This window comes from Triticum urartu, chromosome 4 (assembly GCF_003073215.2).
Source record: "Triticum urartu cultivar G1812 chromosome 4, Tu2.1, whole genome shotgun sequence".
NCBI lineage: Eukaryota > Viridiplantae > Streptophyta > Magnoliopsida > Poales > Poaceae > Triticum > Triticum urartu.
In genome coordinates this window covers 542,480,108-542,507,933 of record NC_053025.1, presented here as the reverse complement: position 1 = coordinate 542,507,933, position 27,826 = coordinate 542,480,108, and the positions used below count along the sequence as shown (strand labels likewise).

Here is a 27,826-nt window from a genome sequence, read left to right as displayed (position 1 = left end):
CCTGCCAATCGGTTGCTGGTAATTATGATGTGATCTACCAATGGCAACCTTGCAAAGCAAACAATGGCGCTACTGAATGCTGAATCATACGAGCACAGAGCCACATTCCAGCAAACAAAGACTTCTCATCAGAGCACAAATACAAATTCCTAAACTCATGTAGGAAGCGCCAAACACAAAAAGAGGGAAAAAAGAGGGAGATAGAACCACAAAGTTCCAAAGTTTGTATGAATCATGAATTAATTTCAGTTCCAGCACATATTTGACTTTCTTCAAGCTATGAAGCGCGCACAAAAATAAAGCAAACACAAGCTCAAGACTCGAGAGAACAGAATATCTATATCTGAACATAAGTACAGAAGAGACGGATAGGATGTAGCTTCTACTTCAACAGCATCCCTCTACAGCTACATATTTGAATCGTCCGGGTTCGCTTATGAAGTTTCTTCAGCCCATACCATGGGACAATTTGCATCTTGGTCTTTGATAAAACCATCCAGGGGTGTAATTTACAAAGGACAGTCACCAGTAAGTAAACAGGCAAAGGGAAAGGCCAGGATGGCACAACTACTTGCTGTTATCCCCAGGGAAGGAAAAAAACTTCAGCTGCTACATCATAAGAAACATAGCGCGAAGTGATACTACACCGGCACTCGTTTCCCTCTGTAACGGTCAAGGAACTGCAAAGCAAGGGAAATCAGACTGGTCAGAATACAAATCAGGCTTCGTAACTCTCAGCAACAAAAAGGAAATGTCTGTGCTGTGAAATCCATACCGAAGTGACAAATGGTTGTTGAAAAATCCAGCCAAGGATGGGAATCCTTTGCAGGAAAACTGCGAGTGTTGGCCAGAATCCACTGCAATGGAATGCAAATCAGTGTCCATTAAACATACAACAAAACTTGTTATCAGAATAATGGATTTTCTAGTGAACGCATTGGTTTTGCAGATAACTATCAGCATAGCATTGTATAACCTTTTCAGGTTTTGTCCAAACATGAAATGGCAGGTTTTAATCAAGCGAGAAACAATGAAAAAAATCAAACCTGAAGAGCACGATAAAACCATATGCCTCTAAGAGCATGCCAAAGAAAGGCCATCCAATGAGAACCAGGAAAAAGCCTGCGCCAAATGAGATGGTACCCTGTTCATTACATCTGTTAATTATATGATGTAAATGTTGATGGAGAACAACCAAAACAATTTAGTGGTTGCCGAACCTTGTAATTCTTAGGCTTTGTGAAGAACTGCATAGTTGATTTCAGACCAATTGTCAAACCCAAACCTGACAGGAAGAGTATCTGAAAGAATACATGAGAAAAGGTTAACCATATGCATACTAGTCAATTCATCTATTGAAAAGGTCGAGGCGAAGATTGAGAGAAGGAAATTTACATTGCCCATAGCAATAAGCCCCTTGTCAAAGAAGAAAACGATTCCCAGGAAGGAGAAGAATACTCCAAAGCCTGTCAGGCCTAGCCCTATCTCTGATGAAGATAAAATGCATGTCTTGTTAATCATCGAGTGAGAAGAACACATTGTAGTCTAAGCTCCAAAGTACATACCACACTGTACCTAACATTACTTGCATAATGTCACTAAAGCAACAAGCATAAAGCATCGGTGGACTAAAATACCAGAAACATCCGAATTTAAAGGGTTTTGCTGCCCACAGCTAAAAAATCTAACAGCTGATCATTCGCCTGTACTGAACAAGCACAATGGCATAGCCAGTAGCCAATTGGAGACTGGAACAGACCATGGAGCTGGCACCATGTATAGTACTGGGTGTAAAAAAACGTTTCTAAATAATCCGAGTACGAATACCCCAAGGCAAAATTTACACTAATCCGCATCTAATAATTTCACTCTTCCTACAAGGCAGACCCAACTGGTATGATTTTGTCCTAGAGTTTCATATAATGGTCCAGCTCAATGGCAACTAGCTATATGGTGCTAAACTGCCAGGGTAGGGTCAGGGTAATGCACAATCTAATATCGTAGGGTCAGGGTAATGCACAATCTAATATCATATCTACACAGTTGTAGAAACAAACATAATAAACCTCTGATGTATCATAGTCGATTGGGATACTAATAAATATTTGTTGGGAGATATGACATACAGGGTACGTTTCGACACTTCCAGTCTGATAATAAAACAAATTAAATCATCAGAAAAGCAATATAACTGTCTACCACAAGCATGACGAATAAGCTAGCCTTTAGAAGAAATAGAATCCCCGGGACTAAGTAATTTGTCAGTGTTTGTATCATTTGGTGGCATAACTGCAATATGGTAACACATGGAGTAAAAACAGATAAGAAAACCTAGACCAGTTCAAATTCTAGTGCCTAGCGCAAGTTATTATTGTTCCAGATAAATGAAACATACAAGACAAGTTGACAAGAATTGTGCCAGGTGCATACTCTTAAGGTCATTCATCTCAAAGGACACCATCTTAGATGGCACTGGTGAGGAACAGCACACGAAGCCCTGCAACTGCAAACATGTAAATATTAGACAAAACTTTGTGCAAAATAAACAGGACCGTCAGTAATAAGACTTAACAGAGCTCCCGAAGAGCACCGAACCCTAAGTCAACAGGATCAGCGATCGCCATAAGTTTCAAATCTAGAGACGACATGGCATCTCGGTTGCTCAGTGCAGATCAGCAACAGGAGGAGCATGAATTGCCCAACTCGATACACGGAGGAGCGCGGAATTTTGCGCCTGAGGATGTCACCAGAAAACACTTCTAAGAGGTACTAGTATGTGATAATAAACTAAGACGAACTAGTCTCAGGCGAAACGCCCGTCCCAATTCAAATCGAGCCGACGAACTCTCAAAATTTCGCCGGGCAAATCCAGACCTAAACACGAACAGCCCCCCAGATGACCCCGCCGCGTGCCGACTCGTAGATCGCCACCGCCCCGCATCCACAGATGGCACCTAATCGAGGGGACGCATCACAGACGCCGAGACGACCGGGTAGGGGGGAAACAGAGGACGAACCGTACTACGGCGGCGGTGCCGGCGACGCGGAAGGCGGCGAGGGCCGGCGAGTCGGCGGCTGTTGTCCGGAGGAGTGGGGCGGGGATCTCGGCCCTGCGGGGATTGGGCTCTACGCGTCCGCCTGTGTGTGTGTTCCTTTTTTTTCTGTTCGGGAATGGAGATACCGAGATAGAGAACGGGACGAATGTGATTTATTACCGAATTGTGATGGGGATGACTTGTGTGACTCGGGCCCTTGTGTACACGTGCACTACGGTGGTTTGAACCGTCCGATGGAGAATCTACGGTGCATCAGGTGGATAGGAACGTGTGCGGAAAATTTTGTAGATGACGCCTCGTAACTATTAAAATTTGCTATCCAGTCCAAATGAACCAACACTGCGGCCGAGCATTTTACTCGCTAATTTTTTTTTGCTTTTTTTTTGCGGGGAAAAAAGGAATTCATTAATTAAGTGGCAGCCATGTTTGCATTACATAGGTCCGGAACCTCGTCCGGCCCGGAATGAAGCCACACCGCAGTGCGCTTCTTTATTCGACCAAAGTTCGCTAAAAAATGACTAAACAGTGTTTGTTCACGCCTCACAAGCTTAACTAAGAATTCACCATGTTCCCGAAGACGCGAAGTAATCTCGCGGATCAACATCATATGCTCCGATCGGTCGCCAATACCTCCTTCAATTAGTTTTACCACTTCTGCGCAGTCCGTTTGAATCACAAAAGGCAGCTCAGACCACTGGGTAGCCAGGGAGATGCCTTCTGAACATGCAGCAAGTTCAGATTCTAGTGGTGATGCACACTGCCTTAACTCACGCAAGACGAAAAAAATAATATCTCCATGTTCATCCCGAGGACCATGCCAGCTCCTGCAGTTTCGTCCTTGAGACCGTCGAGTGAGCGCAGCCCAGCCGGCCGGCGGTGCCTCCCATCCAAGTGATGATGGCTTCTCACGCTCAACATGTGATCAACATGTGATAACAATTTCCTGTTGTACAAAGGCGCAGCTACCATTTTTCCTTTGATGTGATCTCCATGAGGGTACGCCTGGATGGCTAGCAATGAGTTGATATAGCTGGTTAGGAATCTGGTCGAGGCTTCGACCGGCGGTGGTCGTTTGTCGTGGACGATCTCATTCCTCACATGCCAGCAACGCCAAATCGTCATGAGCGTATACATCCGCTCCTCTAGTGACAAGTCTGCGAGCACATGAAAAAGCCACTCTGGCCCAGTGTGCATGACTCGACGGATGTCCGGAATATTCCATTGCCGCGCCATAGCTTGCCACAAGGCGACCGCATGAGGACATCTGCAGAGAGCATGAAAAGTGTCCTCCGATTCGGTAGCACACACAGGACACAAGTTAGTGTTGGGGAACGTTGCAGAAAACAAAAAATTTCCTACTCGTTTCACCAAGATCATCTAGGAGTTCATCTAGCAACGAGTCATTGGATGCATCTACATACCTTTGTAGATCGCGCACGGAAGCGTTCAAAGAACGGTGATGATGTAGTCGAACACGACGTGATCCAAATCACCGATGACCAAGCGCCGAACGGACGGCACCTCCGCGTTCAACACACGTACGGGACGAGAGACGTCTCCTCCTTCTTGATCCAGCAAGGGGAAGGAGAGGTTGATGAAGATCCAGCAGCACGACGGCGTGGTGGTGGATGCAGGGCGTCACAGTAGCAGGGCTTCGCCTATACTACGCGAGAGAGACGTAACGGGGAGAGAGGGAGGCGCCAGGGGCTGGTGTATGAAATCCCTCCTCTCCCCCACTATATATAGGAGGGCCAAGGGGGGTGGTGCGCAGCCTAGGAGATCTGAACTCCTAGGTGCGGCGGCCAGGGGGAGGATTCCCTCCCCCCCCAAGGCACCTTGGAGGTGCCTTCCACCACTTGGACTCCTCCCCCATGGAAACCCTAGGCGCATGGGCCTAGTGGGGCTGGTGCCCTTGGCCCATGCAGGCCAAGGCGCACCCCCTACAGCCCATGTGGCCTCCCGGGACAGGTGGCCCCACCCGGTGGGCCCCCGGGACCCCTCCGGTGGTCCCGGTACAATACCGATAACCCCGAAACTTGTCCCGATGGCCGAAACAGCACTTTCTATATATAATTCTTTACCTCCGGACCATTCCGGAACTCCTCGTGACGTCCGGGATCTCATCCGGGACTCCGAACAACATTCGGGTTACTGAATATACTTACCTTCACAACCCTAGCGTCACCGAACCTTAAGTGTGTAGACCCTACGGGTTCGGGAGACAAGCAGACATGACCGAGACGACTCTCCGGCCAATAACCAACAGCGGGATCTGGATACCCATGTTGGCTCCCACATGCTCCACGATGATTTCATCGGATGAACCACGATGTCGAGGATTCAATCAACCCCGTATGCAATTCCCTTTGTCAATCGATATGTTACTTGCCCGAGATTCGATCGTCGGTATCCCAATACCTCGTTCAATCTCGTTACCGGCAAGTCACTTTACTCGTACCGTAATGCATGATCCCGTGACCAGACACTTGGTCACTTTGAGCTCATTATGATGATGCATTACCGAGTGGGCCCAGTGATACCTCTCCGTCATACGGAGTGACAAATCCCAGTCTTGATCCATGTCAACCCAACAGACACTTTCAGAGATACCCGTAGTCTACCTTTATAGTCACCCAGTTACGTTGTGACGTTTGGTATACCCAAAGCACTCCTACGGTATCCGGGAGTTACACGATCTCATGGTCTAAGGAAAAGATACTTTGACATTGGAAAACTCTAGCAAACGAACTATACGATCTTGTGCTATGTTTAGGTTTGGGTCTTGTCCATCACATCATTCTCCTAATGATGTGATCTCGTTATCAATGACATCTAATGTCCATAGTCAGGAAATCATGACTATCTGTTGATCAACGAGCTAGTCAACTAGAGGCTTACTAGGGACATGTTGGTGTCTATTATTCACACATGTATTACGATTTCCAGATAATACAATTATAGCATGAATAAAGACAATTATCATGAACAAGGAAATATAATAATAATGCTTTTATTATTGCCTCTAGGGCATATTTCCAAAAGTCTCCCACTTGCACTAGAGTCAATAATCTAGTTACATTGTGATGAATCGAACACCCATGGAATTCTGGTGTTGATCATGTTTTGCCCTAGGGAGAGGTTTAGTCAACGGATCTGCTACATTCAGGTCCGTATGTACTTTACAAATCTCTATGTCTCCATTTTGAACATTTTCACGAATGGAGTTGAAGCGACGCTTGATGTGCCTTGTCTTCTTGTGAAACCTGGGCTCCTTGGCAAGTGCAATAGCTCCAGTGTTGTCACAAAAGAGTTTGATTGGCCCCGACGCATTGGGTATGACTCCTAGGTCGGTGATGAACTCCTTCACCCATATTGCTTCATGTGCTGCCTCCGAGGCTGCCATGTACTCTGCTTCACATGTAGATCCCGCCACGACGCTCTGCTTGCAGCTGCACCAGCTCACTGCTCCACCATTCAACATATACACGTATTCGGTTTGTGACTTAGAGTCATCCAGATCTGTGTCGAAGCTAGCGTCGACGTAACCCTTTACGACGAGCTCTTCGTCACCTCCATAAACGAGAAACATTTCCTTAGTCCTTTTCAGGTACTTTAGGATATTCTTGACCGCTGTCCAGTGTTCCTTGCCGGGATTACTTTGGTATCTGCCTACCAAACTTACGACAAGGTTTACATCAGGTCTGGTACACAGCATGGCATACATAATAGAACCTATGGCTGAGGCATAGGGGATGACACTCATCTCTTCTATTTCTTCTGCCGTGGTCGGACATTGAGCTGAGCTCAATTTCATACCTTGCAACACAGGCAAGAACCCCATCTTAGACTGATCCATATTGAACTTTTTCAATATCTTATCAAGGTATGTGCTTTGTGAAAGACCTATGAGGCGTCTCGATCTATCTCTATAGATTTTGATGCCTAATATATAAGCAGCTTCTCCAAGGTCCTTCATTGAAAAACTTTTATTCAAGTAGGCCTTGATGCTGTCCAAGAGTTCTATATCATTTCCCATCAAAAGTATGTCATCTACATATAATATGAGAAATGCTACAGAGCTCCCACTCACTTTCTTGTAAACGCAGGCTTCTCCATAAGTCTGTGTAAACCCAAACGCTTTGATCATCTCATCAAAAGCGAATGTTCCAACTCCGAGATGCTTGCACCAGCCCATAAATCGAGCGTTGGAGCTTGCATACCTTGTCAGCATTCTTAGGATCGACAAAACCTTCCGGCTGCATCATATACAATTCTTCCTTAAGGAAACCATTAAGGAATGCCGTTTTGACGTCCATTTGCCATATTTCATAATCATAGAATGCGGCAATCGCTAACATGATTCGGACGGACTTCAGCTTCGCTACCAGTGAGAAAGTCTCATCGTAGTCAACCCCTTGAACTTGTCGATAACCCTTAGCGACAAGCCGAGCTTTATAGATGGTCACATTACCATCCGCGTCTGTCTTCTTCTTAAAGATCCATTTATTTTCTATGGCTCGCCGTTCAACGGGCAAGTCAGTCAAAGTCCATACTTCGTTTTCATACATGGATCCTATCTCGGATTTCATGGCTTCCGGCCATTTGTCGGAATCCGGGCCCGCCATCGCTTCTTCATAGTTCGAAGGTTCACCGTTGTCTAACAACATGATTTCCAAGACAGGGTTGCCGTACCACTCTGGTGCGGAACGTGTCCTTGTGGACCTTCGAATTTCAGTAGGAGCTTGATTAGAAGTATCTTGATCATTATCATTAACTTCCTCCCTAGTCGGTGCAGGCACCTCAGGAACATTTTCTTGAGTTGCGCCGTTTTCCGGTTCAAGAGGTAATACTTCATCAAGCTCTACTTTCCTCCCACTTACTTCTTTCGAGAGAAACTCTTTCTCCAGAAAGAGTCCGTTCTTGGCAACAAAGATCTTGCCTTCGGATCTTAGGTAGAAGGTATACCCAATAGTTTCTTTAGGGTATCCTATGAAGGCGCATTTTTCCGACTTGGGTTCGAGCTTCTCAGGTTGAAGTTTCTTGACATAAGCATCGCATCCCCAAACTTTCAGAAACGACAGCTTAGGTTTCTTTCCAAACCATAATTCATACGGTGTCGTCTCAACGGATTTCGACGGAGCCCTATTTAAAGTGAATGCGGCAGTCTCTAAAGCATAGCCTCAAAAAGATAGCGGTAAATCGGTAAGAGACATCATAGATCGCACCATATCTAATAGAGTGCGATTACGATGTTCGGACACACCGTTACGCTGAGGTGTTCCAGGCGGCGTGAGTTGTGAAACTATTCCACATTTTCTTAAGTGTGTGCCAAACTCGTGACTCAAGTATTCTCCTCCACGATCTGATCGTAGAAACTTGATTTTCCTGTCACGTTGATTTTCAACCTCACTCTGAAATTCCTTGAACTTTTCAAAGGTTTCAGACTTGTGTTTCATTAAGTAGACATACCCATATCTACTCAAGTCATCAGTGAGGGTGAGAACGTAACGATAGCCACCGCGAGCCTCAACACTCATTGGACCGCACACATCAGTATGTATGATTTCCAATAAGTTGGTTGCTCGCTCCATTGTTCCTGAGAACGGAGTCTTGGTCATTTTACCCATGAGGCATGGTTCGCACGTGTCAAATGATTCATAATCAAGAGACTCCAAAAGTCCATTTGCATGGAGCTTCTTCATGCGTTTGACACCTATGTGACCAAGGCGGCAGTGCCACAAGTATGTGGTACTATCATTATCAACTTTACATCTTTTGGTACTCACATTATGAACATGTGTAGCATTACGTTCGAGATTCATAAAGAATAAACCATTCACCATAGGAGCATGACCATAAAACATATCACTCATATAAATGGAACAACCATTATTCTCAGATTTAAATGAGTAGCCATCTCGAATTAAACGAGATCCTGATACAATGTTCATGCTCAAAGCTGGCACTAAATAACAATTATTGAGGTTTAAAACTAATCCCGTAGGTAAATGCATAGGCAGCGTGCCGACGGCGATCACATCGACCTTGGAACCATTCCCGACGCGCATCGTCACCTCGTCCTTTGCCAGTCTCCGTTTATTCCGCAGCTCTTGCTGTGAGTTACAAATATGAGCAACGACACCGGTATCAAATACCCAGGAGTCACTACGAGTACTGGTAAGGTACACATCAATTACATGTATATCAAATATACCTTTTGTTTTGCCGGCCTTCTTGCCTGCTAAGTATTTAGGGCAGTTCCGCTTCCAGTGACCGCTTCCCTTGCAATAAAAGCACGCAGTCTCGGGCTTGGGTCCATTCTTTGGCTTCTTCCCGGCAGCTTGCTTGCCGGGCGCGGCAACCTCCTTGCCGTCCTTCTTGAAGTTCTTTTTACCCTTGCCTTTCTTGAACTTAGTGGTTTTATTGACCATCAACACTTGATGTTCCTTCTTGACTTCTACCTCCGCTGATTTCAGCATTGAGAACAACTCAGGAATGGTCTTTTGCATCCCCTGCATGTTGAAGTTCATCACAAAGCTCTTGTAGCTTGGTGGAAGCGACTGGAGGATTCTGTCAATGACCGCATCATCCGGGAGATTAACTCCCAGCTGTGACAAGCGGTTATGTAACCCAGACATAGTGAGTATGTGCTCACTGACAGAACTATTTTCCTCCATCTTACAGCTGAAGAACTTATCGGAGACTTCATATCTCTCGATCCGGGCATGAGCTTGAAAAACCATTTTCAGCTCTTCGAACATCTCATATGCTCCATGTCTCTCAAAACGCTTTTGGAGCCCCGGCTCTAAGCTGTAAAGCATGCCGCACTGAACGAGGGAGTAGTCGTCAACACGTGTCTGCCAAGCGTTCATAACGTCTTGGTTCTGTGGGACGGGTGGATCACCTAGCGGTACTTGTAGGACATAATCTTTCTTAGCAGCTATGAGGATGATCCTCAGGTTCCGGACCCAGTCCGTATAGTTGCTGCCATCATCTTTCAGCTTGGTTTTCTCTAGGAACGCGTTGAAGTTGAGGACTACGTTGGCCATTTGATCTACAAGACATATTTGCAAAGATTTTAGACTAAGTTCATGATAATTAAGTTCATCTAATCAAATTATTAATGAACTCCCACTTAGATTAGACATCCCTCTAGTCATCTAAGTATTACATGATCCAAGTTAACTAGACCGTGTCCGATCATCACGTGAGACGGACTAGTCAACGTCGGTGAACATCTTCATGTTGATCGTATCTTCTATATGACTCATGCTCGACCTTTCGGTCTTCTGTGTTCCGAGGCCATGTCTGTACATGCTAGGCTCGTCAAGTTAACCCTAAGTGTTTTGCATGTGTTCCGAGGCCATGTCTGTACATGCTAGGCTCGTCAACACCCGTTGTATGTGAACGTAAGGATCCATCACACCCGATCATCACGGCATGCTTAGAAACGACGAACTTTAGCAACGGTGCACAGTTAGGGGAGAACACTTCTTGAAATTTTAATGAGGGATCATCTTATTTACTACCGTCGTTCTAAGTAAACAAGATGCAAAACATGATAAACATCACATGCAATCAAATAATAAATGTGACATGATATGGCCAATATCACATAGCTCCTTTGATCTCCATCTTGGGGCTCCATGATCATCTTGTCACCGGCTTGACACCATGATCTCCATCATCATGATCTCCATCATCGTGTCTCCATGAAGTTGCTCGCCAACTATTACTTCTACTACTATGGCTAACGCGTTTAGCAATAAAGTAAAGTAATTTACATGGCGTTTCTCAATGACACGCAGGTCATATAAAAGAATAAAGACAACTCCTATGGCTCCTGCCGGTTGTCATACTCATCGACATGCAAGTCGTGAATCCTATTACAATAGCATGAACATCTCATACATCACATATAGATCATTCATCATTCATCACAACTTTGGCCATCTCATATCACAAACCACTTGCTGCAAAAACAAGTTAGACGTTCTCTAATTGTTGTTGCAAGTTTTACGTGGCTGAATTAGGGTTCTAGCAAGAACGTCTTCTTACCTACGTTAAAGCCACAACGTGATTTGTCAACTTCTATTTACCCTTCATAAGGACCCTGTTCATCGAATCCGCTCCAACTAAAGTGGGAGAGACAGACACCCGCCAGCCACCTTATGCAACTAGTGCATGTTAGTCGGTGGAACCGGTCTCACGTAAGCGTACGTGTAAGGTTGGTCCGGGCCGCTTCATCCCACAATACCACTGAAGCAAGATAAGACTAGTAGCGGCAAGAAAGTTGACAAATCTACGCCCACAACTAATTGTGTTCTACTCGCGCAAGAAGAACTACGCATAAACCTAGCTCATGATGCCACTGTTGGGGAACGTTGCAGAAAACAAAAATTTTCCTACTCGTTTCACCAAGATCATCTAGGAGTTCATCTAGCAACGAGTCATTGGATGCATCTACATACCTTTGTAGATCGCGCACGGAAGCGTTCAAAGAACGGTGATGATGTAGTCGAACACGACGTGATCCAAATCACCGATGACCAAGCGCCGAACGGACGGCACCTCTGCGTTCAACACACGTACGGGACGGGAGACGTATCCTCCTTCTTGATCCAGCAAGGGGAAGGAGAGGTTGATGAAGATCCAGCAGCACGACGGCGTGGTGGTGGATGCAGGGCGTCACAGTAGCAGGGCTTCGCCTAAGCACTGCTACAATATGACCGAGGTGGAATATGGTGGAGGGGGGCACCGCACACGGCTAAGGAACGATCACGAAGATCAACTTGTGTCTATGGGGTGCCCCCTGCCCCCGTATATAAAGGAGTGGAGGAGGGGAGGGCTGGCCCTCTCTATGGCGCGCCCTAGGGGAGTCCTACTCCCACCGGGAGTAGGATTCCCCCTTTTCTAGTCCAACTAGGAGTCCTTCCATGTAGTAGGAGTAGGAGACAAGGAAGGGGAAGGGAGAAGGGAAGGAAGGAGGGGGCGCAGCTCCTCCCCCTAGTCCAATTCGGACTAGGCCTTGGGGGGGGGCGCGGCCTGCCCTAGGCAGCCCCTCTCTCTTTCCCGTATGGCCCAATAAGGCCCAATACTTCTCCCCCCGTATTCCCGTAACTCCCCGATACTCCGAAAAATACCCGAATCACTCGGAACCTTTCCGATGTCCGAATATAGTCGTCCAATATATCGATCTTTACATCTCGACCATTTCGAGACTCCTCGTCATGTCCCCGATCTCATCCGGGACTCCGAACTCCTTCGGTACATCAAAACTCATAAACTCATAATATAACTGTCATCGAAACCTTAAGCGTGCGGACCCTACGGTTCGAGAACAATGTAGACATGACCGAGACACGTATCTGGTCAATAACCAATAGCGGGACCTGGATGCCCATATTGGCTCCTACATATTCTACGAAGATCTTTATCGGTCAGACCGCATAACAACATACGTTGTTCCCTTTGTCATCGATATGTTACTTGCCTGAGATTCGATCGTCGGTATCCAATACCTAGTTCAATCTCATTACCGGCAAGTCTCTTTACTCGTTTCGTAATACATCATCCTACAACTAACTCATTAGTTGCAATGCTTGCAAGGCTTAAGTGATGTGCATTATCGAGAGGGCCCAGAGATACCTCTCCGACATTCGGAGTGACAAATCCTAATCTCGAAATACGCCAACCCAACATGTACCTTTGGAGACACCTGTAGAGCTTCTTTATAATCACCCAGTTACGTTGTGACGTTTGGTAGCACACAAAGTGTTCCTCCGGCAAACGGGAGTTGCATAATCTCATAGTCATAGGAACATGTATAAGTCATGAAGAAAGCAATAACAACATACTAAACGATCGGGTGCTAAGCTAATGGAATGGGTCATGTCAATCAGATCATTCAACTAATGACGTGATCCCGTTAATCAAATAACAACTCTTTGTCCATGGTTAGGAAACATAACCATTTTTGATTAACGAGCTAGTCAAGTAGAGGCATACTAGTGACACTCCGTTTGTCTATGTATTCACACATGTATTATGTTTCCGGTTAATACAATTCTAGCACGAATAATAAAAATTTATCATGATATAAGGAAATAAATAATAACTTTATTATTGCCTCTAGGGCATATTTCCTTCAGGGCATGGGATGCACAGTGCTGATGTGGTGGGAGAGCGGCGGCGGCGGGCCTTCGTATCCGCAGACGGGCACAAGGCATTTGTAGGGTGCGAGCGAACACACGCTCTGGTGATCGGCGAGCTTGTGGTAAGTGAAGTAGAGCCCACAGCCTTTGTGCACACACTCCACCGTCACCTAGGAGAGGACGGCATTCACCGCCGTGTTCCGCACGTCGAAGCCACCGCTGCGCTCTCACTTTTGGCACTGCCGCTGCTTCCCCGGGCGCTTGCCGCAGCAGTCCGCGCAAGCCAGGTGCCCTCCCTTGCACTGCACAAATCAATCGAACATCACATCAATCAAGAAACCTGCACCTTGCTCGATTAGTAGAACGGACGAGGTGTATTCAAACCTCATACACTGGAGGCTTCAAGGGGCGGAGGCACAAAGGGCAGTGGAGCAAGGAGAGGTCCATAGAGACCATAGAGAGCTCCATCATTAGGTCATGTTCCGTCGGCATGATCTCGTCCTCCTCATGCACAACCATCTCTCGCTTTAGGGCCGGGGCATTACAAAGTTTTACCGTCACATATTCATACTACTTCAAGGTGCATTAAATCAACACATGCAAGTATCAAAAGGAAAGTCACGACATGCATGCATGCGTTGTAATTAATGCATCGGTAAACGCAAATTATTGAAATATATCAAGTGCACTGCTTTGATGTGTCACGTCAACTCGTACAACAAGGAGAAGTTTGATTACAATGCCCTCTCCCTCGCCCATGAGTGTGGTGGGTCGCAGGACTAGGAGAAGCTTTCGCTACACGCTCTACCTCCCGTACGCGGTGGACATGCAGCGGTTCATTCGGTGTCAGATGGCCAAAAGCATATTGTATTACTCCACTGCAGTAGTACCATCATTGTTCGACTTCCCAAAGAGGCGAAGAGCCAAGCGCAACCCGGACGCTCGTGTGGCAGTTTCATGTGTAGAGTAGTCTAGAATAGCATGTACTGTGCCTCTAAGCTTAAAATCATTGGGGTCGGCTCCATGCTATGAGGCCGTCTCGAAGAAATTTTTGATTAAAATAATGTTCTGGCCCAACCTGTCATCCTGGTGATTTTAGTTTGCACGCTCATCTTGTCAAGACGGGAATATACTTTTTTAATTTGTGGTGCGGTAAATGTTAGAGGTTGCAGCAAATATATTGTACACTGCGGGTCTTTTAGCCAAGTTTAGAGGCAAGCATGTGGGGCTAGTGCTATGATGTGTCGCGTCAACACGTACAACGAGGAGAAGTTTGATTTTACTACTACACGCCTTCTCCCTCGTCCATGTGTGTGGTGGCTCGCAGATGAGGACAGGCTTTTGCTTACTACAACAAGCTGTCCCTCCAGCACGACAGACATGCAACAGTTGATTCGATATTGTAGAAGTAGTAACATCATTGTTCGTCTTCTCGAAGAGGCGAGAGCCAAGCGCAACCCGAACGTGGTAGTTGTGAACGCTCGTGTGGCAGTCTTTGTGTAGGAGTGGGGCGTGGTGCGGAGCCTTGGAGCACGCATATAGCCAGGCTCTTGCATGAGACAAAATTGTTATGTAAGCAAGCTATAAGCCCACTATTGTAGTACTTGCTAATATAGCCATGTAAACCAGAAAGGATTATTTGCCTTTCTAGAGATTTCAACAAGTAACTACACCCTAAATGAGTACATACTAGTACAAATGCCCGTGCATTATACCGGGCAATAAAAGGGGCACAACCTGCTTCATGTGTCATTGTGCATCTTTTTTATATCCAATTTTAATAAATGTCGACAATATGGTTAAACATGGAAATATCCTTATTTTTAATAAAAGTTAATGTTTTCATACCGCTTCAGCTCAACCGTGCTACCCTCTTCAACTTCAATATCAAGCATGTTGTCGTTAGAGACGCCCGAGTAGTTCCGCTGCAGTGAGAGCGCTCTGATGTTGTTGCACATCACGGCCTCATGCTGCTGCTCTTGCATGCTTGGGCTGGCAGGTGTCCGGAAAGAAGAAGAAAAAGTGTAGAGCTGCGAGAGCATCAGTTTCAGGCGCTGATGTGCTCTCAAGGATACTTTCATGTCGGAAAATCCATTCTTAGTCTGTGTTACTACTCATGAATTCTTTTAGCCACTGACGTGGTTAATAAAAAGATCAAAAAGTTCAGCATTACTCAGACCTTAGGTGTCAACTTTGTTGTTGATTGTACTAAATATGGGCAGAGAGCACTGTTTGAGTGGTGCATTATCTCTCCAAATATATAGCATTTGTACTCAACCATGGACTTCTCGTGTATGATTTAAGGCTATATCAGTTATATGAACTTTTCATAGTCATAATATGACAGCCAACAAAAGTTCATATCAACAAACTCAAAAGGCAAAATAAAATAATGTGAACAGCTAGAACTATGTGATCTGCGCAATGGTCCTATGCAAATTCAGACTTTCAAACTTGAATCAAACAAGGAGAAACATAACTTATTTGTTCATGGATTTTAAACAAACATGGAATTAAACACAGACTGCCAAATCATGGACCAATATAAAATGAATAGCTAGAACTATGTGATCTAGGCAAGGGTCCTATCCAAATTCAGACTGCTCGTGGTGAAATTATTAGTTTCATATGGATTACAAACTCAAACACATAAGATTTCTGCTGGCTAACATGCACAACACTTATCCCCTAAAGTAGTTGCACATATATTTTTCCTTGAAAGCATGTATTACAGAAAGAAGAGATGAATTGGAATGAATGTTGATGTTGGTTTTAGAAAAGAAAAAATGAAAAATGGTGTTCAAGGCTCAAGCTAGCGCTATAGAATAGGATATTATTTATAAAACATGCTAACTGGAGATAAGAAATGGATCCAAAGTTCAAACTAAAGGCTGCCCGTCTAGGATATTTGGTATTCAAACAGGGCTCTACCATTAGTGGGTGTGATATACAACCTAGTCAAAGGTTGGATCCTAAAATCATGAATGTCATGAGACTAAAATGCTAAAACTACTTGTGAATCCCGTGCATCTCTATCAACATATACAGACTAATATATGTGAAGCATTTGGTTAATGGGACCTGACTAAATGGTCCCTTCTTTTGATTATCATGATTGCAGAAGCTTAAGTACTTGAGCTATCTAGAACAAACACTAAAACTACTTGTGAATCAAGTGCCTCTTCATCAAGATAAATCTTACTACAGGTGTTGCCATCTATGATCATTCCCCTATTCATAATCTGCAACTCCACTTGATAATTAGTTGATAATTGAATATGGCCTGAACCTGTGCTGCCAACAAGAGTGCCTATACAGGGAATGGGTTAGAAAAACAAAGTATACGGAACATGAACCTAAGGGAGTTGATTTAGCCAATCATAGTGCAGGTTCTGTGTAGATTTCTAAGCTAGATTTGCCTTGCGTTACATAGATTGCCTATTTGGCGGACTGTGATAAGTGCTTTGGCTGGATCTACGCAAATGGACGATGCATACAACTCCCAGTCTAGGATTGGTTTCGATTCAGAGTCATCCGGGCAAGCCTTGCAGCCAATTGCGCGACTGTCAGTGGCGATGGATCTTGATCATGTATCAGATAATGAGCTCCGGGTGCTGCAGCCGGTATGCGATGGGACATTCGAGAAGCAGCTCAATGTAATTGAATACCAAGAAGAGAGTGAGGCTGCTGTTTTGGTTCATACAACAGGCAAGACAGATCCCCAAGCTCCATAATTTGATACATACCTGTCATTAAGTAAAATAATTAGCTGTAGGCAAGTAACCAGAGTGTTTGGTGCAATCTGTCTATGGGGAATCATATATAATTGTTTGGTTTCAGTGATGTAACTATAGCCTCGGAATGAAACATCATGTTTTCCGAATATTTGTCTGTGCATTGCATAATTCCATGGATAGTTCACATGGGTTAATTTATTGTTTCATGTGCACATATTGATCAAATAAATTCTTCCAATCTAGTTAATTGTACTGCTGGATTTTGGTGGTCATTCTGAATGTACAGATTTGTTGTGTGGATCTCTGAACTAATATGGATCTGTTTACGAACTATAAATCAGCACTATTTCTGGTTCTTGCTATCAGTTTGATTTTGGTGGTCCAAGTGGATATATACACCAGTCATGCAACCACAGTCTCCAATATTTGGTTAATGAGAATGGGAGGAGCATAACACTGACCCCATCGCTTATCTCAGCCAGCTTCAGGTCCACCATGGCCACCTACACTGGGCGCCATATCACGTCACCGAGCTTCATTGTTGACTCGTCTACCCCAACCCAATCACCACAAACAGGGATACAATTAGATCTAACAAGAGATAGGTCCAAGACCATGAGGAAGGGACGACCCGTCGTTGGGGAGTCGCCCATAGGCGGCGGCGCTGGAGCACATCCGGTCGTCCGTGTATCCAAGAGCTAATCGGGGCAAGGCGGTCGGTGCTGCGCGACGGCAGAGACGACCTTGTAGCTAAGACGCGACGGTAGGCCGTGCGGTGCCCTCGTCCTCCGGCGTGTAGTCCGATCTGTCCCCGTCATCCCCTTCCCCTCCTCCGCCGCCTCCACCTTCCGATCCACCTCCTCCAACCGGCTCCTCCACTGCCTCCACCTCCCTCTTCTCGTCCCAATGCTCGTTGCTCGTGGCGGCGAGGAGCGTGTCCAGTAGCCCGTCGCGGCCGGCAACACGTACTCGGGCCGGTCGGCGCGGGCCCGGAGCGCGGCGGCCTGGGCCTCGGCATCGGTGAACTGCGCGCGGATGACTCGGACGGCGCGGGGGGGAGGGCGCGGTGGAGAGGAGGCAGGCCGCAGTGCGGGGAGGACGCCGCAACAGAGGGTGCGGGCCGATGGTGGGGAGGCGACAGATTCAGATGGGGGTGGGACACACCGTCTCTCGACTCAGGGGTGTTTTTTTGTCGAGCGCGTTCACCCGTGGGGCAGAAATCTGAAACGTTTTTTCCACTTATTTACTGGACTGTGGGTTTAGCTATCAGAAACCACATGGACCTTTGTGTAAAAACGCCACGACGGTGAACCCGGCAGACTCAACTCGTGCTTTATTATTGCTATATATAAGTACAAATGCCCTTGCGTTGCAACGGGCATATAAACTCACAAAACCTGGTCCATATGCTATTACGCTCATTTTTTACATTCAATGTTGATAAACGTCGATAATAAGAATACATTGATTATTACTTTTTGGAGTCTGAACTTCGGATGTTAAGAAGCCACCTTAGCTTTCTTCACGTGACAGAAGAGTAGGGGTTCATTGAATAATCTGTGAATACTTTTTATTTTTTTGCTTTTCAAAAAAACATGGATTTTTAATTTATTTTATAAAAGTGAACTCTTTATTAACATTGGATTACGCTGGACATAAGCATCAGAATATATGTGTTGTTGGCGTGATAGAGTATCATGTTTTTCCTTGAAGCAATTTAGATAGCAGTAAAATGATGTTAAAGTAAGAGCTTTGCTATATGCACCATGTTAGAGCATCTCTAGCATCCCTTATAAGGGGTTTACAGTTCGCGTTTTCGATCATATACGGGTTGATTTCTCTTTGGAAGAACAGAAACCGCAATCGAAACTATAAATTTTAAAAAGAAGTTTGGCACGAAAGATGACAATAGTGCATAGAAGTTCATCATCCATACATATACAAGGTCATCAAGTACATAGTATAGATTCGCACAGCTTCGGCCTAACCCTAACCTACAACCCAAAATGGGGCTCACCGGAGCCCTCCGGGTGCGGCGGTGGCATGGCGGCGATCACTCGCCGTCGTCGTCAGAGGTGAGGTCGATGTAGATGGAGTCCTATGCGGCGGCTTCGTGGTGCCACGCCTCCTTCTTTTCCTCGAACTCCCGCGCCTTCGTGAGGCCCTACTCGAACATGAGCTAGTTGATTTCCTCGTCCCGGCGTCGGTGTTGCACCAGCTCTTCCTGCTCCCACGCGCCGCGCTCGAGGATTGATGCCTCGATGGCATCCGCCTCGGAGGGGGGAGGTAGTCCTCGGGGCTGACAATGCCGGCGTGTAGCTCCTTCGTGTCGGGCTCCCTCTTCACCCGTGGAGCTCATCCACCTCACTCTTGACCGCGTGGAGTGGTTGGAGCTCGCCCGCGTCCCTCTTGACCGGCGGCAGCAGCGTGTGTGAGGTGCTCGATCACGCCAGAGGAGCTGCATGTGCCAGAGATTTGACTGTGCCGCCGTCGTACTCCTCTATCTCACGGCCTAGGAGGGACACCGACGGAGTGCTTCTACGCAGCATTGGCGGCGACGCATCACTTGAGCTCCTCGTCGTCGTCACCACCGACGGAGCGGCTGGCGCTCCACATCCCACGCCACATGAGGGGGAGCGGTGGAGGATCTGACGCCGGAGGAGCGGATGGTGGTAGCCGGCGGCAAGAAATCAGGAGGGGTGGGGGAATCGCGACGACAGGGGGATAGGGCTCTGACCGTATCATGGCCGCGAACCCAGATAAATAATGCACATGTTTTTTTGTTTGCAGGCCACGGTAAAAATATTTACGGGTCAGGCAACTATACGGGCTCTGGTCTGGCCTAGAAAAGGGCCAAACCCGTATAGACACCGGATTTTTGCAGTTCACCCTGTTTCAAGGGGTCTGCTAGAGATGCTATTATTCTTCTGACTTCACTACGACGTTGTTGCTCATCCGAAATCAACGGCGCCTGGAGATAGTTTATGTATTTACTTTATTGGGGTTTAGACGTATATGCTTCCACTATGTGTCTTGGCCTATGTAGTCAATATGAGTATGTAAAAAACATAAACGGATGCAAATAGAGCTTCAAAAAGTAAAAAGATGTTGAACAGAACCGGCAATAGTGTGCATGACGATCAAGCAATTTTATTGTCCCTCCTAGTTAATCTACCGAGTGCTCCCGTATTCCAGCCCATCCCGGGTGTCTACCGATGCACCGACCATCTCGCCCGGGCGACGTGTTTCGTCTGACCCCCAGATTGGCACCGCTCTCCATCCCTCTCTCCTCCAACCTTATCTTCTCAGCCACCCCCTCTCATCCTCGTCTCTTCCCCACGCCTTCTTCTCCCCACACCACCAGATTCCCTATCTCTCTTGGCCATCTTCTCCCCACACTCGGAGCCGGCAGTAGCAGCAGCTGCACCCTCTCACCGGCCACAGTAGGCGTTCGAGACCCTGCCCGTATGTACATACGTGGCCGTATTTTCTTTCTTGCATCCTGATCGTTGTACGTACGTGTACATGCTACGTGCGCGCCTCTACTACAACACATACGCGCCTCTACTACGACATGTGCGCGCCTCTACATCGACCAGTATATATGTACGTACACGTTCGCGGCCAGAATGACAACGCTACGTACGCTTCGACCAGGTGGGTCCCGACTGTCAGGCACTTCCTTGCATGCGAAGATGTAGCTGGTGGGTCCCAGCAGTCAGGGGGGCGAATCGTTTTGATTTTTTTTGGCCGGACGCACTTCCTTGCATGCGAAGGTGTAGCTGCTGGGTCCCAGCAGTCAGGGAGGGAATCGTTTTGTTTTTTTTGCCTGGACGCACTTCCTTGTGTGCGAAGATGTTGCTGGTGGGTCCCAGCAGTCAGGGGGCGAATTGTTTTTTTCGGACGCACTTCCTTGCGTGCGAAGATGTAGCTGGTGGGTCCCAGCAGTCAGGGGGGTGAATCGTTTTTTTTTCGGACGCACTTCCTTGCGTGCGAAGATGTAGCTGGTGGGTCCCAGCAGTCAGGGGGAAACATTTTTTTTTGCGAAATACGGTGGCCTGTCCGGTGGGTCCCTGCTGTCAGGTGGAGGAATAATTATTTTGCGTATAATAAGGAGGCACTTCCTTGCTGCGGCCGTGGACCCAGCTGTCAGCCTCTGCACGTACAGTCCACGTCCGATGGAAGCCATTCCTTGACCACATTGACCACGCCGCGCCGAGAGCACCAGGGTGGTGGACGACGGCGAGGCCTAGGAAGGGGACGATGCGGAGCCGGGGAAGACGCGGCAGTGGATGCCCACGCGTACAGGAGTATGAGGGTTCACTCGTTCGACTGCGGTGCGAGGCTGCCGTCGCCGCATAATAACAGGGGGTGTGGGTACGTAGAGGGATGGCCTAGCCAATGGTGGGAGTAGTAGGGGGCGATGAGGCCTCCGCGGCATCACAGCCGGCCACGGGCGATAGGAACAGGCGGCACGACTGGCGCTGCTTTGGGCGGCTGGAGCAAGAAGACCAGAGGTTGAAGAAGCACTACGACCGTTGGATGGACATCGTACGGTCACTCGAGCTAGAATCGTTCATATATTGACTAAAGTTGACAAAGGCCTCCGTCCCAGTCAACTTAGTAGGCCCACAAGTCAGCCTCCCACCAAGGTGGGTCCCAGCTAGCAGGGGGTATTCATTTTTTGTGCGTAATAAGGAGGCACTTCCGGTGGGTCCGAGCTGACAGTGGGGGGAACGTTTTTTTTGCGAAATACGGTGGCCCATCCTGTGGGTCCCAGCAGTCAGGGGGAAACATTTTTTCGTGAAATACTGGTGGCCCGTCTGGTGGGTCCCTACTGTCAGGTGGAGGAATAATTATTTTCCGCGTAATAAGGAGGCACTTCCTTGCGGCTGCCGTGGGACCCAGTTGTCAGCCTCTCCACGTACAATACTCTTCCGATGGAAGTCGGTTGTTGACCACATTGACCACGCCGCGCCGAGAGCACCACGACGGTGGACGACGGCGAGGCCTAGGAAGGGACGACGCGGAGCTGGGGAAGACGCGGCAGTGGAACCACACGCGGAGAGGAGTACGAGGGTTCACCGGTTCGGCTGCGATGTGAGGCTGTCGTCGCCGCAGAATAATAGGGGGTGTGGGAGAGTAGAGGGAAGCCCTGGCCAGCGGTGGGAGTAGTAGGGGGCACTAAGGCCTGTGCGGCAGCACAGCCGGCCACAGGAGGCGGGAGTAGGCGGTCCCGCCGGCGCTGCTTTGGCGGCTGGAGCAAAAAGATCAGAGATTGAAGAAACACGACGGCCGTTGGATTAACATCCAACGGTTATGTCTGCTAGAATCGTTTGTTGACGTATATAATAACTAAAAAATCTTGCATACACGTCGAATAAACAGGCCCACAAGTCAGATCACTCCCTCTTTTTTTAATAATTTATATATAGCTCATGGCAACTTCTTATGCAATTTATTGCAGTCGGTTTTTTTGGTTGGCCAGGGCCAATTTTGCATATTTCTGTGGGTTCCAAACTATTTTTAATACTGAAATGTCGAGCCATATTTAAAGTACTTTGAAGATATATTTAAATTAGGTTAATGCCCAGTGAAATAGGAATATGAAAATATGAAAAAAAAAATCAGAAATTATAAGTAATTGCCAATTTGTCATCTGTTTTTATATTTACAACCCATTTCATATTACTTTCAAGATTTGTAGGCGTCTTGAAAGAGTTGCAGCCCATCAGGGCATAGAAAAATAAGTAGGCCTGGATTGGGTATTATTCAGAAAAAATAAACTGGGCTCATTTTCACAAAGAAAAAATAGCTGGGCTGGTCACATGGTGAACATAAAATATAAGCTTGGGCTAGACGGGCCACAGCCCAGTTCAAACCCTGCTCCGTCTCAACAATACCAAACAAAAAAATACTGCTCGAGTAGCTACGTCCCAGGTGTCAGCCGATCTTGTGTTGTTCTCTTGTCTATTAACTATATACGCTCATAATGTCGTGGGTCCCAGATGTCAGGAAAATACTAGGAGGAAGCATTTTATTTTTCCATACGCTGACGTGGTGGGCCCCTACTGTCATCCTCTCCACATACTTCTGCCGATTCTTGTTGTTTTTTGACCATGTTGACAACGCGAGAGGGCGGCGCCGTGGCGAGCGCACCAAAGCACGTGGAGGACGTCGGCATTAATGATTTAGGAGACGGTGGGGCGGCGATGCGTGCGCTGAGGCGCAGCCAGCTATGGGAGGCGGAAGCAGGCGGCCCCGCCGGCGCTGGTTTGGTTTTGGCGGCTGGAGGAAGACAGGACTGAAGAAACACGACAGACTGTAAAAGCAGGAGGAGTACTTAACAACCTTAACTGAAACCAGCAGGGGCACTTAACAACCAAAGCTGAAAGTCGTATGAGTACTTATACATGTTCAACCGTACAAAGAACGCCTCGAACAGTGCTACTTTGCCTACAGTTAACCAAGGGTGAGGCCACCAAGCCCCAGGACAAGGCCCAGGCGCCACCCCGCGCATCCACAACCTTCTGAAAGCGGCTTCATCTCGCAACGTGGTCAATAAATAGGATATTCGCTTTAGAGCCATGGAAAAGCATGAACATAATCTTCTGTCCTATTCTCTAAGATGGATGGGCCTTCATTATTTGAGACCACCCATGAATAAGTATCTTTTCACCTCCAAGGGGAATTGAGTAGGTCGACATAAACATCATGTTGTGACCAAGCGCAAGTCTGACCCGACCATGGTCAGGCATCTGTATAGGAACAATAGAACTCGGAAGTTCCTATTTCAAGAAGATCACAGCTGTAAAACTGTGTATAAGCAATAGTTTATGAACAACATATATAACAGAAAACAGCTCGTACCATAAGTTTCTCGACACAGTTGGACCTGTTCAACAAGTGCAGCAGTGGAACACATATCCTACGTGGCCTTCCACCATTGAAACGCCCCACAAGGACCTCAAGACGATCAATAAAGTGTAGGAACTTGTGGATGTCGATCCATTCAACTTCAGTGCCATTAGTAACAGCCGAGTTATTACAGAGTACAAACGAGCAGACTGCTTAACTCTGAAAAAACCTACACGTGCCACCAATTATAAGAAAAATATTAGTTAGAAGTAGCATCTTCGTGAGAGATTCGTTGCTACTTCTAAAGTTAAATTGTGATTAGTTAGACAGAATAGGTGGATTACGAAGTAATCGAGGCAACAAGCAAGAACCAGATACAAAACTAACATGGATGAACAATTGGAACTACGTCGGGGTGGAAGATCGCAGTGAAGATGAGACCAGGTTCGGCTATTTCCATCAACATTCATGCGCCAACTTTCAGTATGTAACACTTGAGAAAGTTTATCCAAGTTCGGCCATAAAAAATCAGCGATCTTCTTGGTTCATGAACCCAACTCGGGACTTATATCCATGGCTTGTCTTCACTGTGACCATTAAACGAGTGTATTCAGTTATGGCAAGGCCGAGCATCTTGAGTACATGTGTTCTGGCAGAGCAAATAATACACTGCAGGAAAAATAATATGAGAACACAATATGTTAAAAAAACCCCACCCTCCCGGATAGAAAAGAGGATTCTAGGAACATACTGTGCGCGTTTCAAAATGTTGTGTTAGGATGAGAAGGAACAAGTGTGGCGTCTCGCTGAGGCCGCAGAAACCTATAGGGTACTCGCACTTTGGGCACTGCAAATGAAACACACTAGATTCAGTAGGAAGAAAAATGCATCAACGGCGGCGGCTGCCATCCTAGGATTACCTGCGACCAAGGGACTTGGATTTATCGGGGATGGATGAAGAATTCGTACCTAGTTCTCCATGAGAAAACCCTATGCAATCGCCGAGAGGGGGTTTTCTCTGAACAAGCAGACGAGGGAGAAGGGGATTCAGGCCCAGTGAAATATTGTCGCTTCGTCCGTCCAGCTTACTGCTAAAGCTGGAAAGGGGGGTTGTGATTTGACGGCTCATTGGGCATTACTGCAGTGCTACGACCGGGGCGTGTCTACCGTGAAATTGTGCACTCTAATTTGTGCATATGGCACGTGGACCCCGTTGCCGGTTGCCCCACATATCAGTGAAAGAAAGTAGAAAGATAGGAGTAACTAGTTACGCATAAATATATTTTTTGACAGAGAGATACTCCCTCTATAAAGAAATATACTAATCTTTTATATCACAGGCTCACCTTGCCGAGAAATATACTCCCTTTGCAACGCACGGGCATTATGGGGGTTCAGCTTTTTTTATGGGGCTTCAGCTGAGAATATAATACTCAGATAGGCTCACCGTTCTGGACTTTGGGCCGCAGGCCGACCCCGCATGTTTGGGGGCCCATGTGTTCTACCTCAGCTCTTTTCATATTGCAAGCGATCGGTACGGCGCTGGTTTTAGATGCTGTCGCAAGGCGAATACACAAAATGGAATAAAGCACGGCAGCTGTTGGAATGAAATCGAACGACAGTTCCTAACTAGCAATCAGAGTTGCAATTCTATCAACGATATACCATTTGATAAATAATATTGTCGTACTACTTATACACATAGGACACTTGTTTCACCATGCCAGATTATTACATCAAAATCTCTCGGAGGATAGATTAGTTCGGCAGTTGCGTGCTGCTACTGAAGAATTTCAAAATTGATTTGGACCAGCTCTCCTTACCGAGAAAGTTCGATTTTGACATCATCCCCTACTGCAAGATATGATTTAGATTTGAACCTTGACCATCCATTAGCATCAATCATCATGCGACCATCCTTTGTACTTACGGTATATTGAGCAGGTTCATTTACACCAAGGTTGCGCATGGTAAGAGAAACTTGGCCGCGATCACACGGATTGTTGAACGGCTCCCTCGTTGCTCTAGGAGTTCTCTGTTTGTAAACAAGAAGACATACCTAAACAGTTAGATCAACACAGTGAATCATGTGAAACAACATGGAAAGAAAAAAGAACGAAGCACTTGGGCGGCCAATGGTTACCAAGAAGGTGGACATGTCGGTTTTTGTAAGGACTTTGGTATATGAAGTGCGAATTGCAGCCCAGTCTGTTGCCGGTGCAACTGCACGGGCCGAAGCAGATGCAAGTGCAAGTGTTGGTGCAGGTGCCGAAGCCGCTGCTGCTGTCGGAGATGGTGCTCCTTGTAGAGCTGGTGCCGGTTTCGGAGCAGGTGCCGGTGTCGATGCCCGATCCTCCGGTAGATCAGACTGATCCGCTGACGCGGTCGGTGCCCAATCCTCAGCTAGATTAGACTGAGCTCCTGCCGCTGTCAGTGCTAGAGCAACTGCCGGTGCTCGATCTGTGCGAGACAGCGGCGATCGTGTCTGGTCTGCTATGATCAGCTTTCTAACATGACTAGGATTCGTGACCATGATCCAGTTTTTTTCTTCATTTCTTTTAAACGCGAGAAGGACTAATTGTGGCGTTTTTGTTAAACCAAACTGCAGTTCATCATAGGGATCCAGCTTGTACTCAGACAACAGACTGATCCAATTTTTTCCAGTAATATAAGTGATGAACAGTGCCTTCGTTACTGACACGACATAAGAAGTGAAACCTGCAAAAATAGCCATCGTAGAGCAAACCAAACGGTTTATTCTGTGATGAATGTCACATGGCAAAACCTACATCGTAAAATTGCAGGAAAAGAAAGAAAACATGACATTAAATCAATAAGATTTAGACAGTAAATCAATAAGATTTACTTGATGTGACACGAGTGAATCCTTACCAGGAAATCACTATGTTGAAGTACTAAATAGAAGATTGATCATCCAACTACGCTTGGCATGCAGGGGCCCCGCCTACTCCCACAAGCAGGACAGTCCAAAGGTCGTGACAAATCGTCTGGACCGAACATCCATGGGACTGGAAATCCTGGTGGGTGCGATAAACCATGCAATGCATACAGATATTGGAGTGTAACCATAATTGATAAACCGTCCTCACAAAAAATATGATCTGGATACTTCAAAATATACAGACTGAATTGAGTGGACAGACATTAACATAGATCGTTCTCAGGACTGACCACACACCAAAAGTAGCAGTACTAATAAACAATACAGGGTTCACAAACACAAATCAAGTACTGAACAATAGTACTTACTACAGACAAGCAAAGTTGCACTAACTAAACTCTGCAGACTATTTCTTGCCACCGACCTACGGGATGAACCCCGCATAACTGACTAGGCCATGGACTTCGTGTGAGATGTCTACGTGCACCATCACCATCTTGTCAACCTTGGAGAACCTAACAGAGTGGTCTTTCCACTCATAAACATGATGATGAAGACAGGCCGCATCAGATTTGTTGGGAAGCTTTACAAGAACCACACCATTCATAATTGAAGGCACAACCAAGAAATTGTTGTGGTCAAGTACAGCCACGAGAACACGCCTGACAACAATGCTATAGGAAAACACTAGTTCAGGACACGTGGCAACAAGGACACAGTAGCTGGATAGTTCAGCAGTAGAACTCATCATCAGGTCTTCCAGTTCACACGGCATGGCTTTGAGAACTTCATCTCCACCGCGGACCTGGTTCTAATTCAAACAGAAACCATATTTTATTACTACCTCTGTTCAGAAATATAAGATGATTTTCGATATTATACTCCATATATGACTATATATACGCACAGAAATGAGTGAACCAAGACACTAGAACATGTCTTCAAAGGCATGAGAGCAGAGGGATTGTATGCAATATCCATAACACAAGTTCCTGAGGCAAATATACCCTCTTAAAAGGTAGCATTGATGTTCATAAAGTACTCCCTCCGTCCCAAAATTCTTGTCTTAGATTTGTCTAGATATGCATGTATCAAGTCACATTTTAGTATTAGATACAT

General features: G+C 46.4%; 1 protein-coding gene and 1 long non-coding RNA gene across 3 annotated transcripts; both read right to left on the bottom strand.

The window, feature by feature from the left end:
- Positions 1–203: 203 nt before the first annotated feature.
- On the bottom strand, positions 204–3,213 carry LOC125552540 (vesicle transport protein GOT1-like). Of its 2 annotated transcripts, none has more exons than XM_048716141.1 (7): positions 3,018–3,213; positions 2,431–2,503; positions 1,396–1,487; positions 1,221–1,301; positions 1,047–1,144; positions 776–857; positions 204–680 (listed from the first exon to the last, which is right to left on the bottom strand). In XM_048716141.1, the coding sequence occupies exons 2-7, from the start codon at positions 2,459–2,461 to the stop codon at positions 642–644; spliced, it is 423 nt and encodes a 140-aa protein (XP_048572098.1). In that variant the 5' UTR covers positions 2,462–2,503; positions 3,018–3,213; the 3' UTR covers positions 204–641. The 2 variants fall into 2 exon arrangements, with proteins under 2 accessions (XP_048572098.1, XP_048572099.1); XM_048716142.1 differs by having other exon boundaries at positions 2,431–2,497; positions 3,018–3,203.
- A 13,258-nt stretch (positions 3,214–16,471) lies between these two features.
- LOC125554081 lies at positions 16,472–18,192 on the bottom strand. Its single transcript, XR_007304315.1, has 2 exons — positions 17,409–18,192; positions 16,472–16,956 (listed from the first exon to the last, which is right to left on the bottom strand). It is a non-coding gene; the product is annotated as an uncharacterized LOC125554081 (long non-coding RNA).
- Positions 18,193–27,826: the final 9,634 nt, after the last annotated feature.

Bases quoted from the DNA above. Each gene is read 5' to 3' on its own strand.
- LOC125552540 (XM_048716141.1), bottom strand. From the start codon at position 2,461: ATGGTGTCCTTTGAGATGAATGACCTTAAGA. The intron at 1,145-1,220 runs GTTCGGCAACCA...TGTAATGAACAG, and splicing joins CAAAGCCTAAGAATTACAAG to GGTACCATCTCATTTGGCGC. The intron at 681-775 runs GTATGGATTTCA...CTTGCTTTGCAG, and splicing joins AACAACCATTTGTCACTTCG to TTCCTTGACCGTTACAGAGG.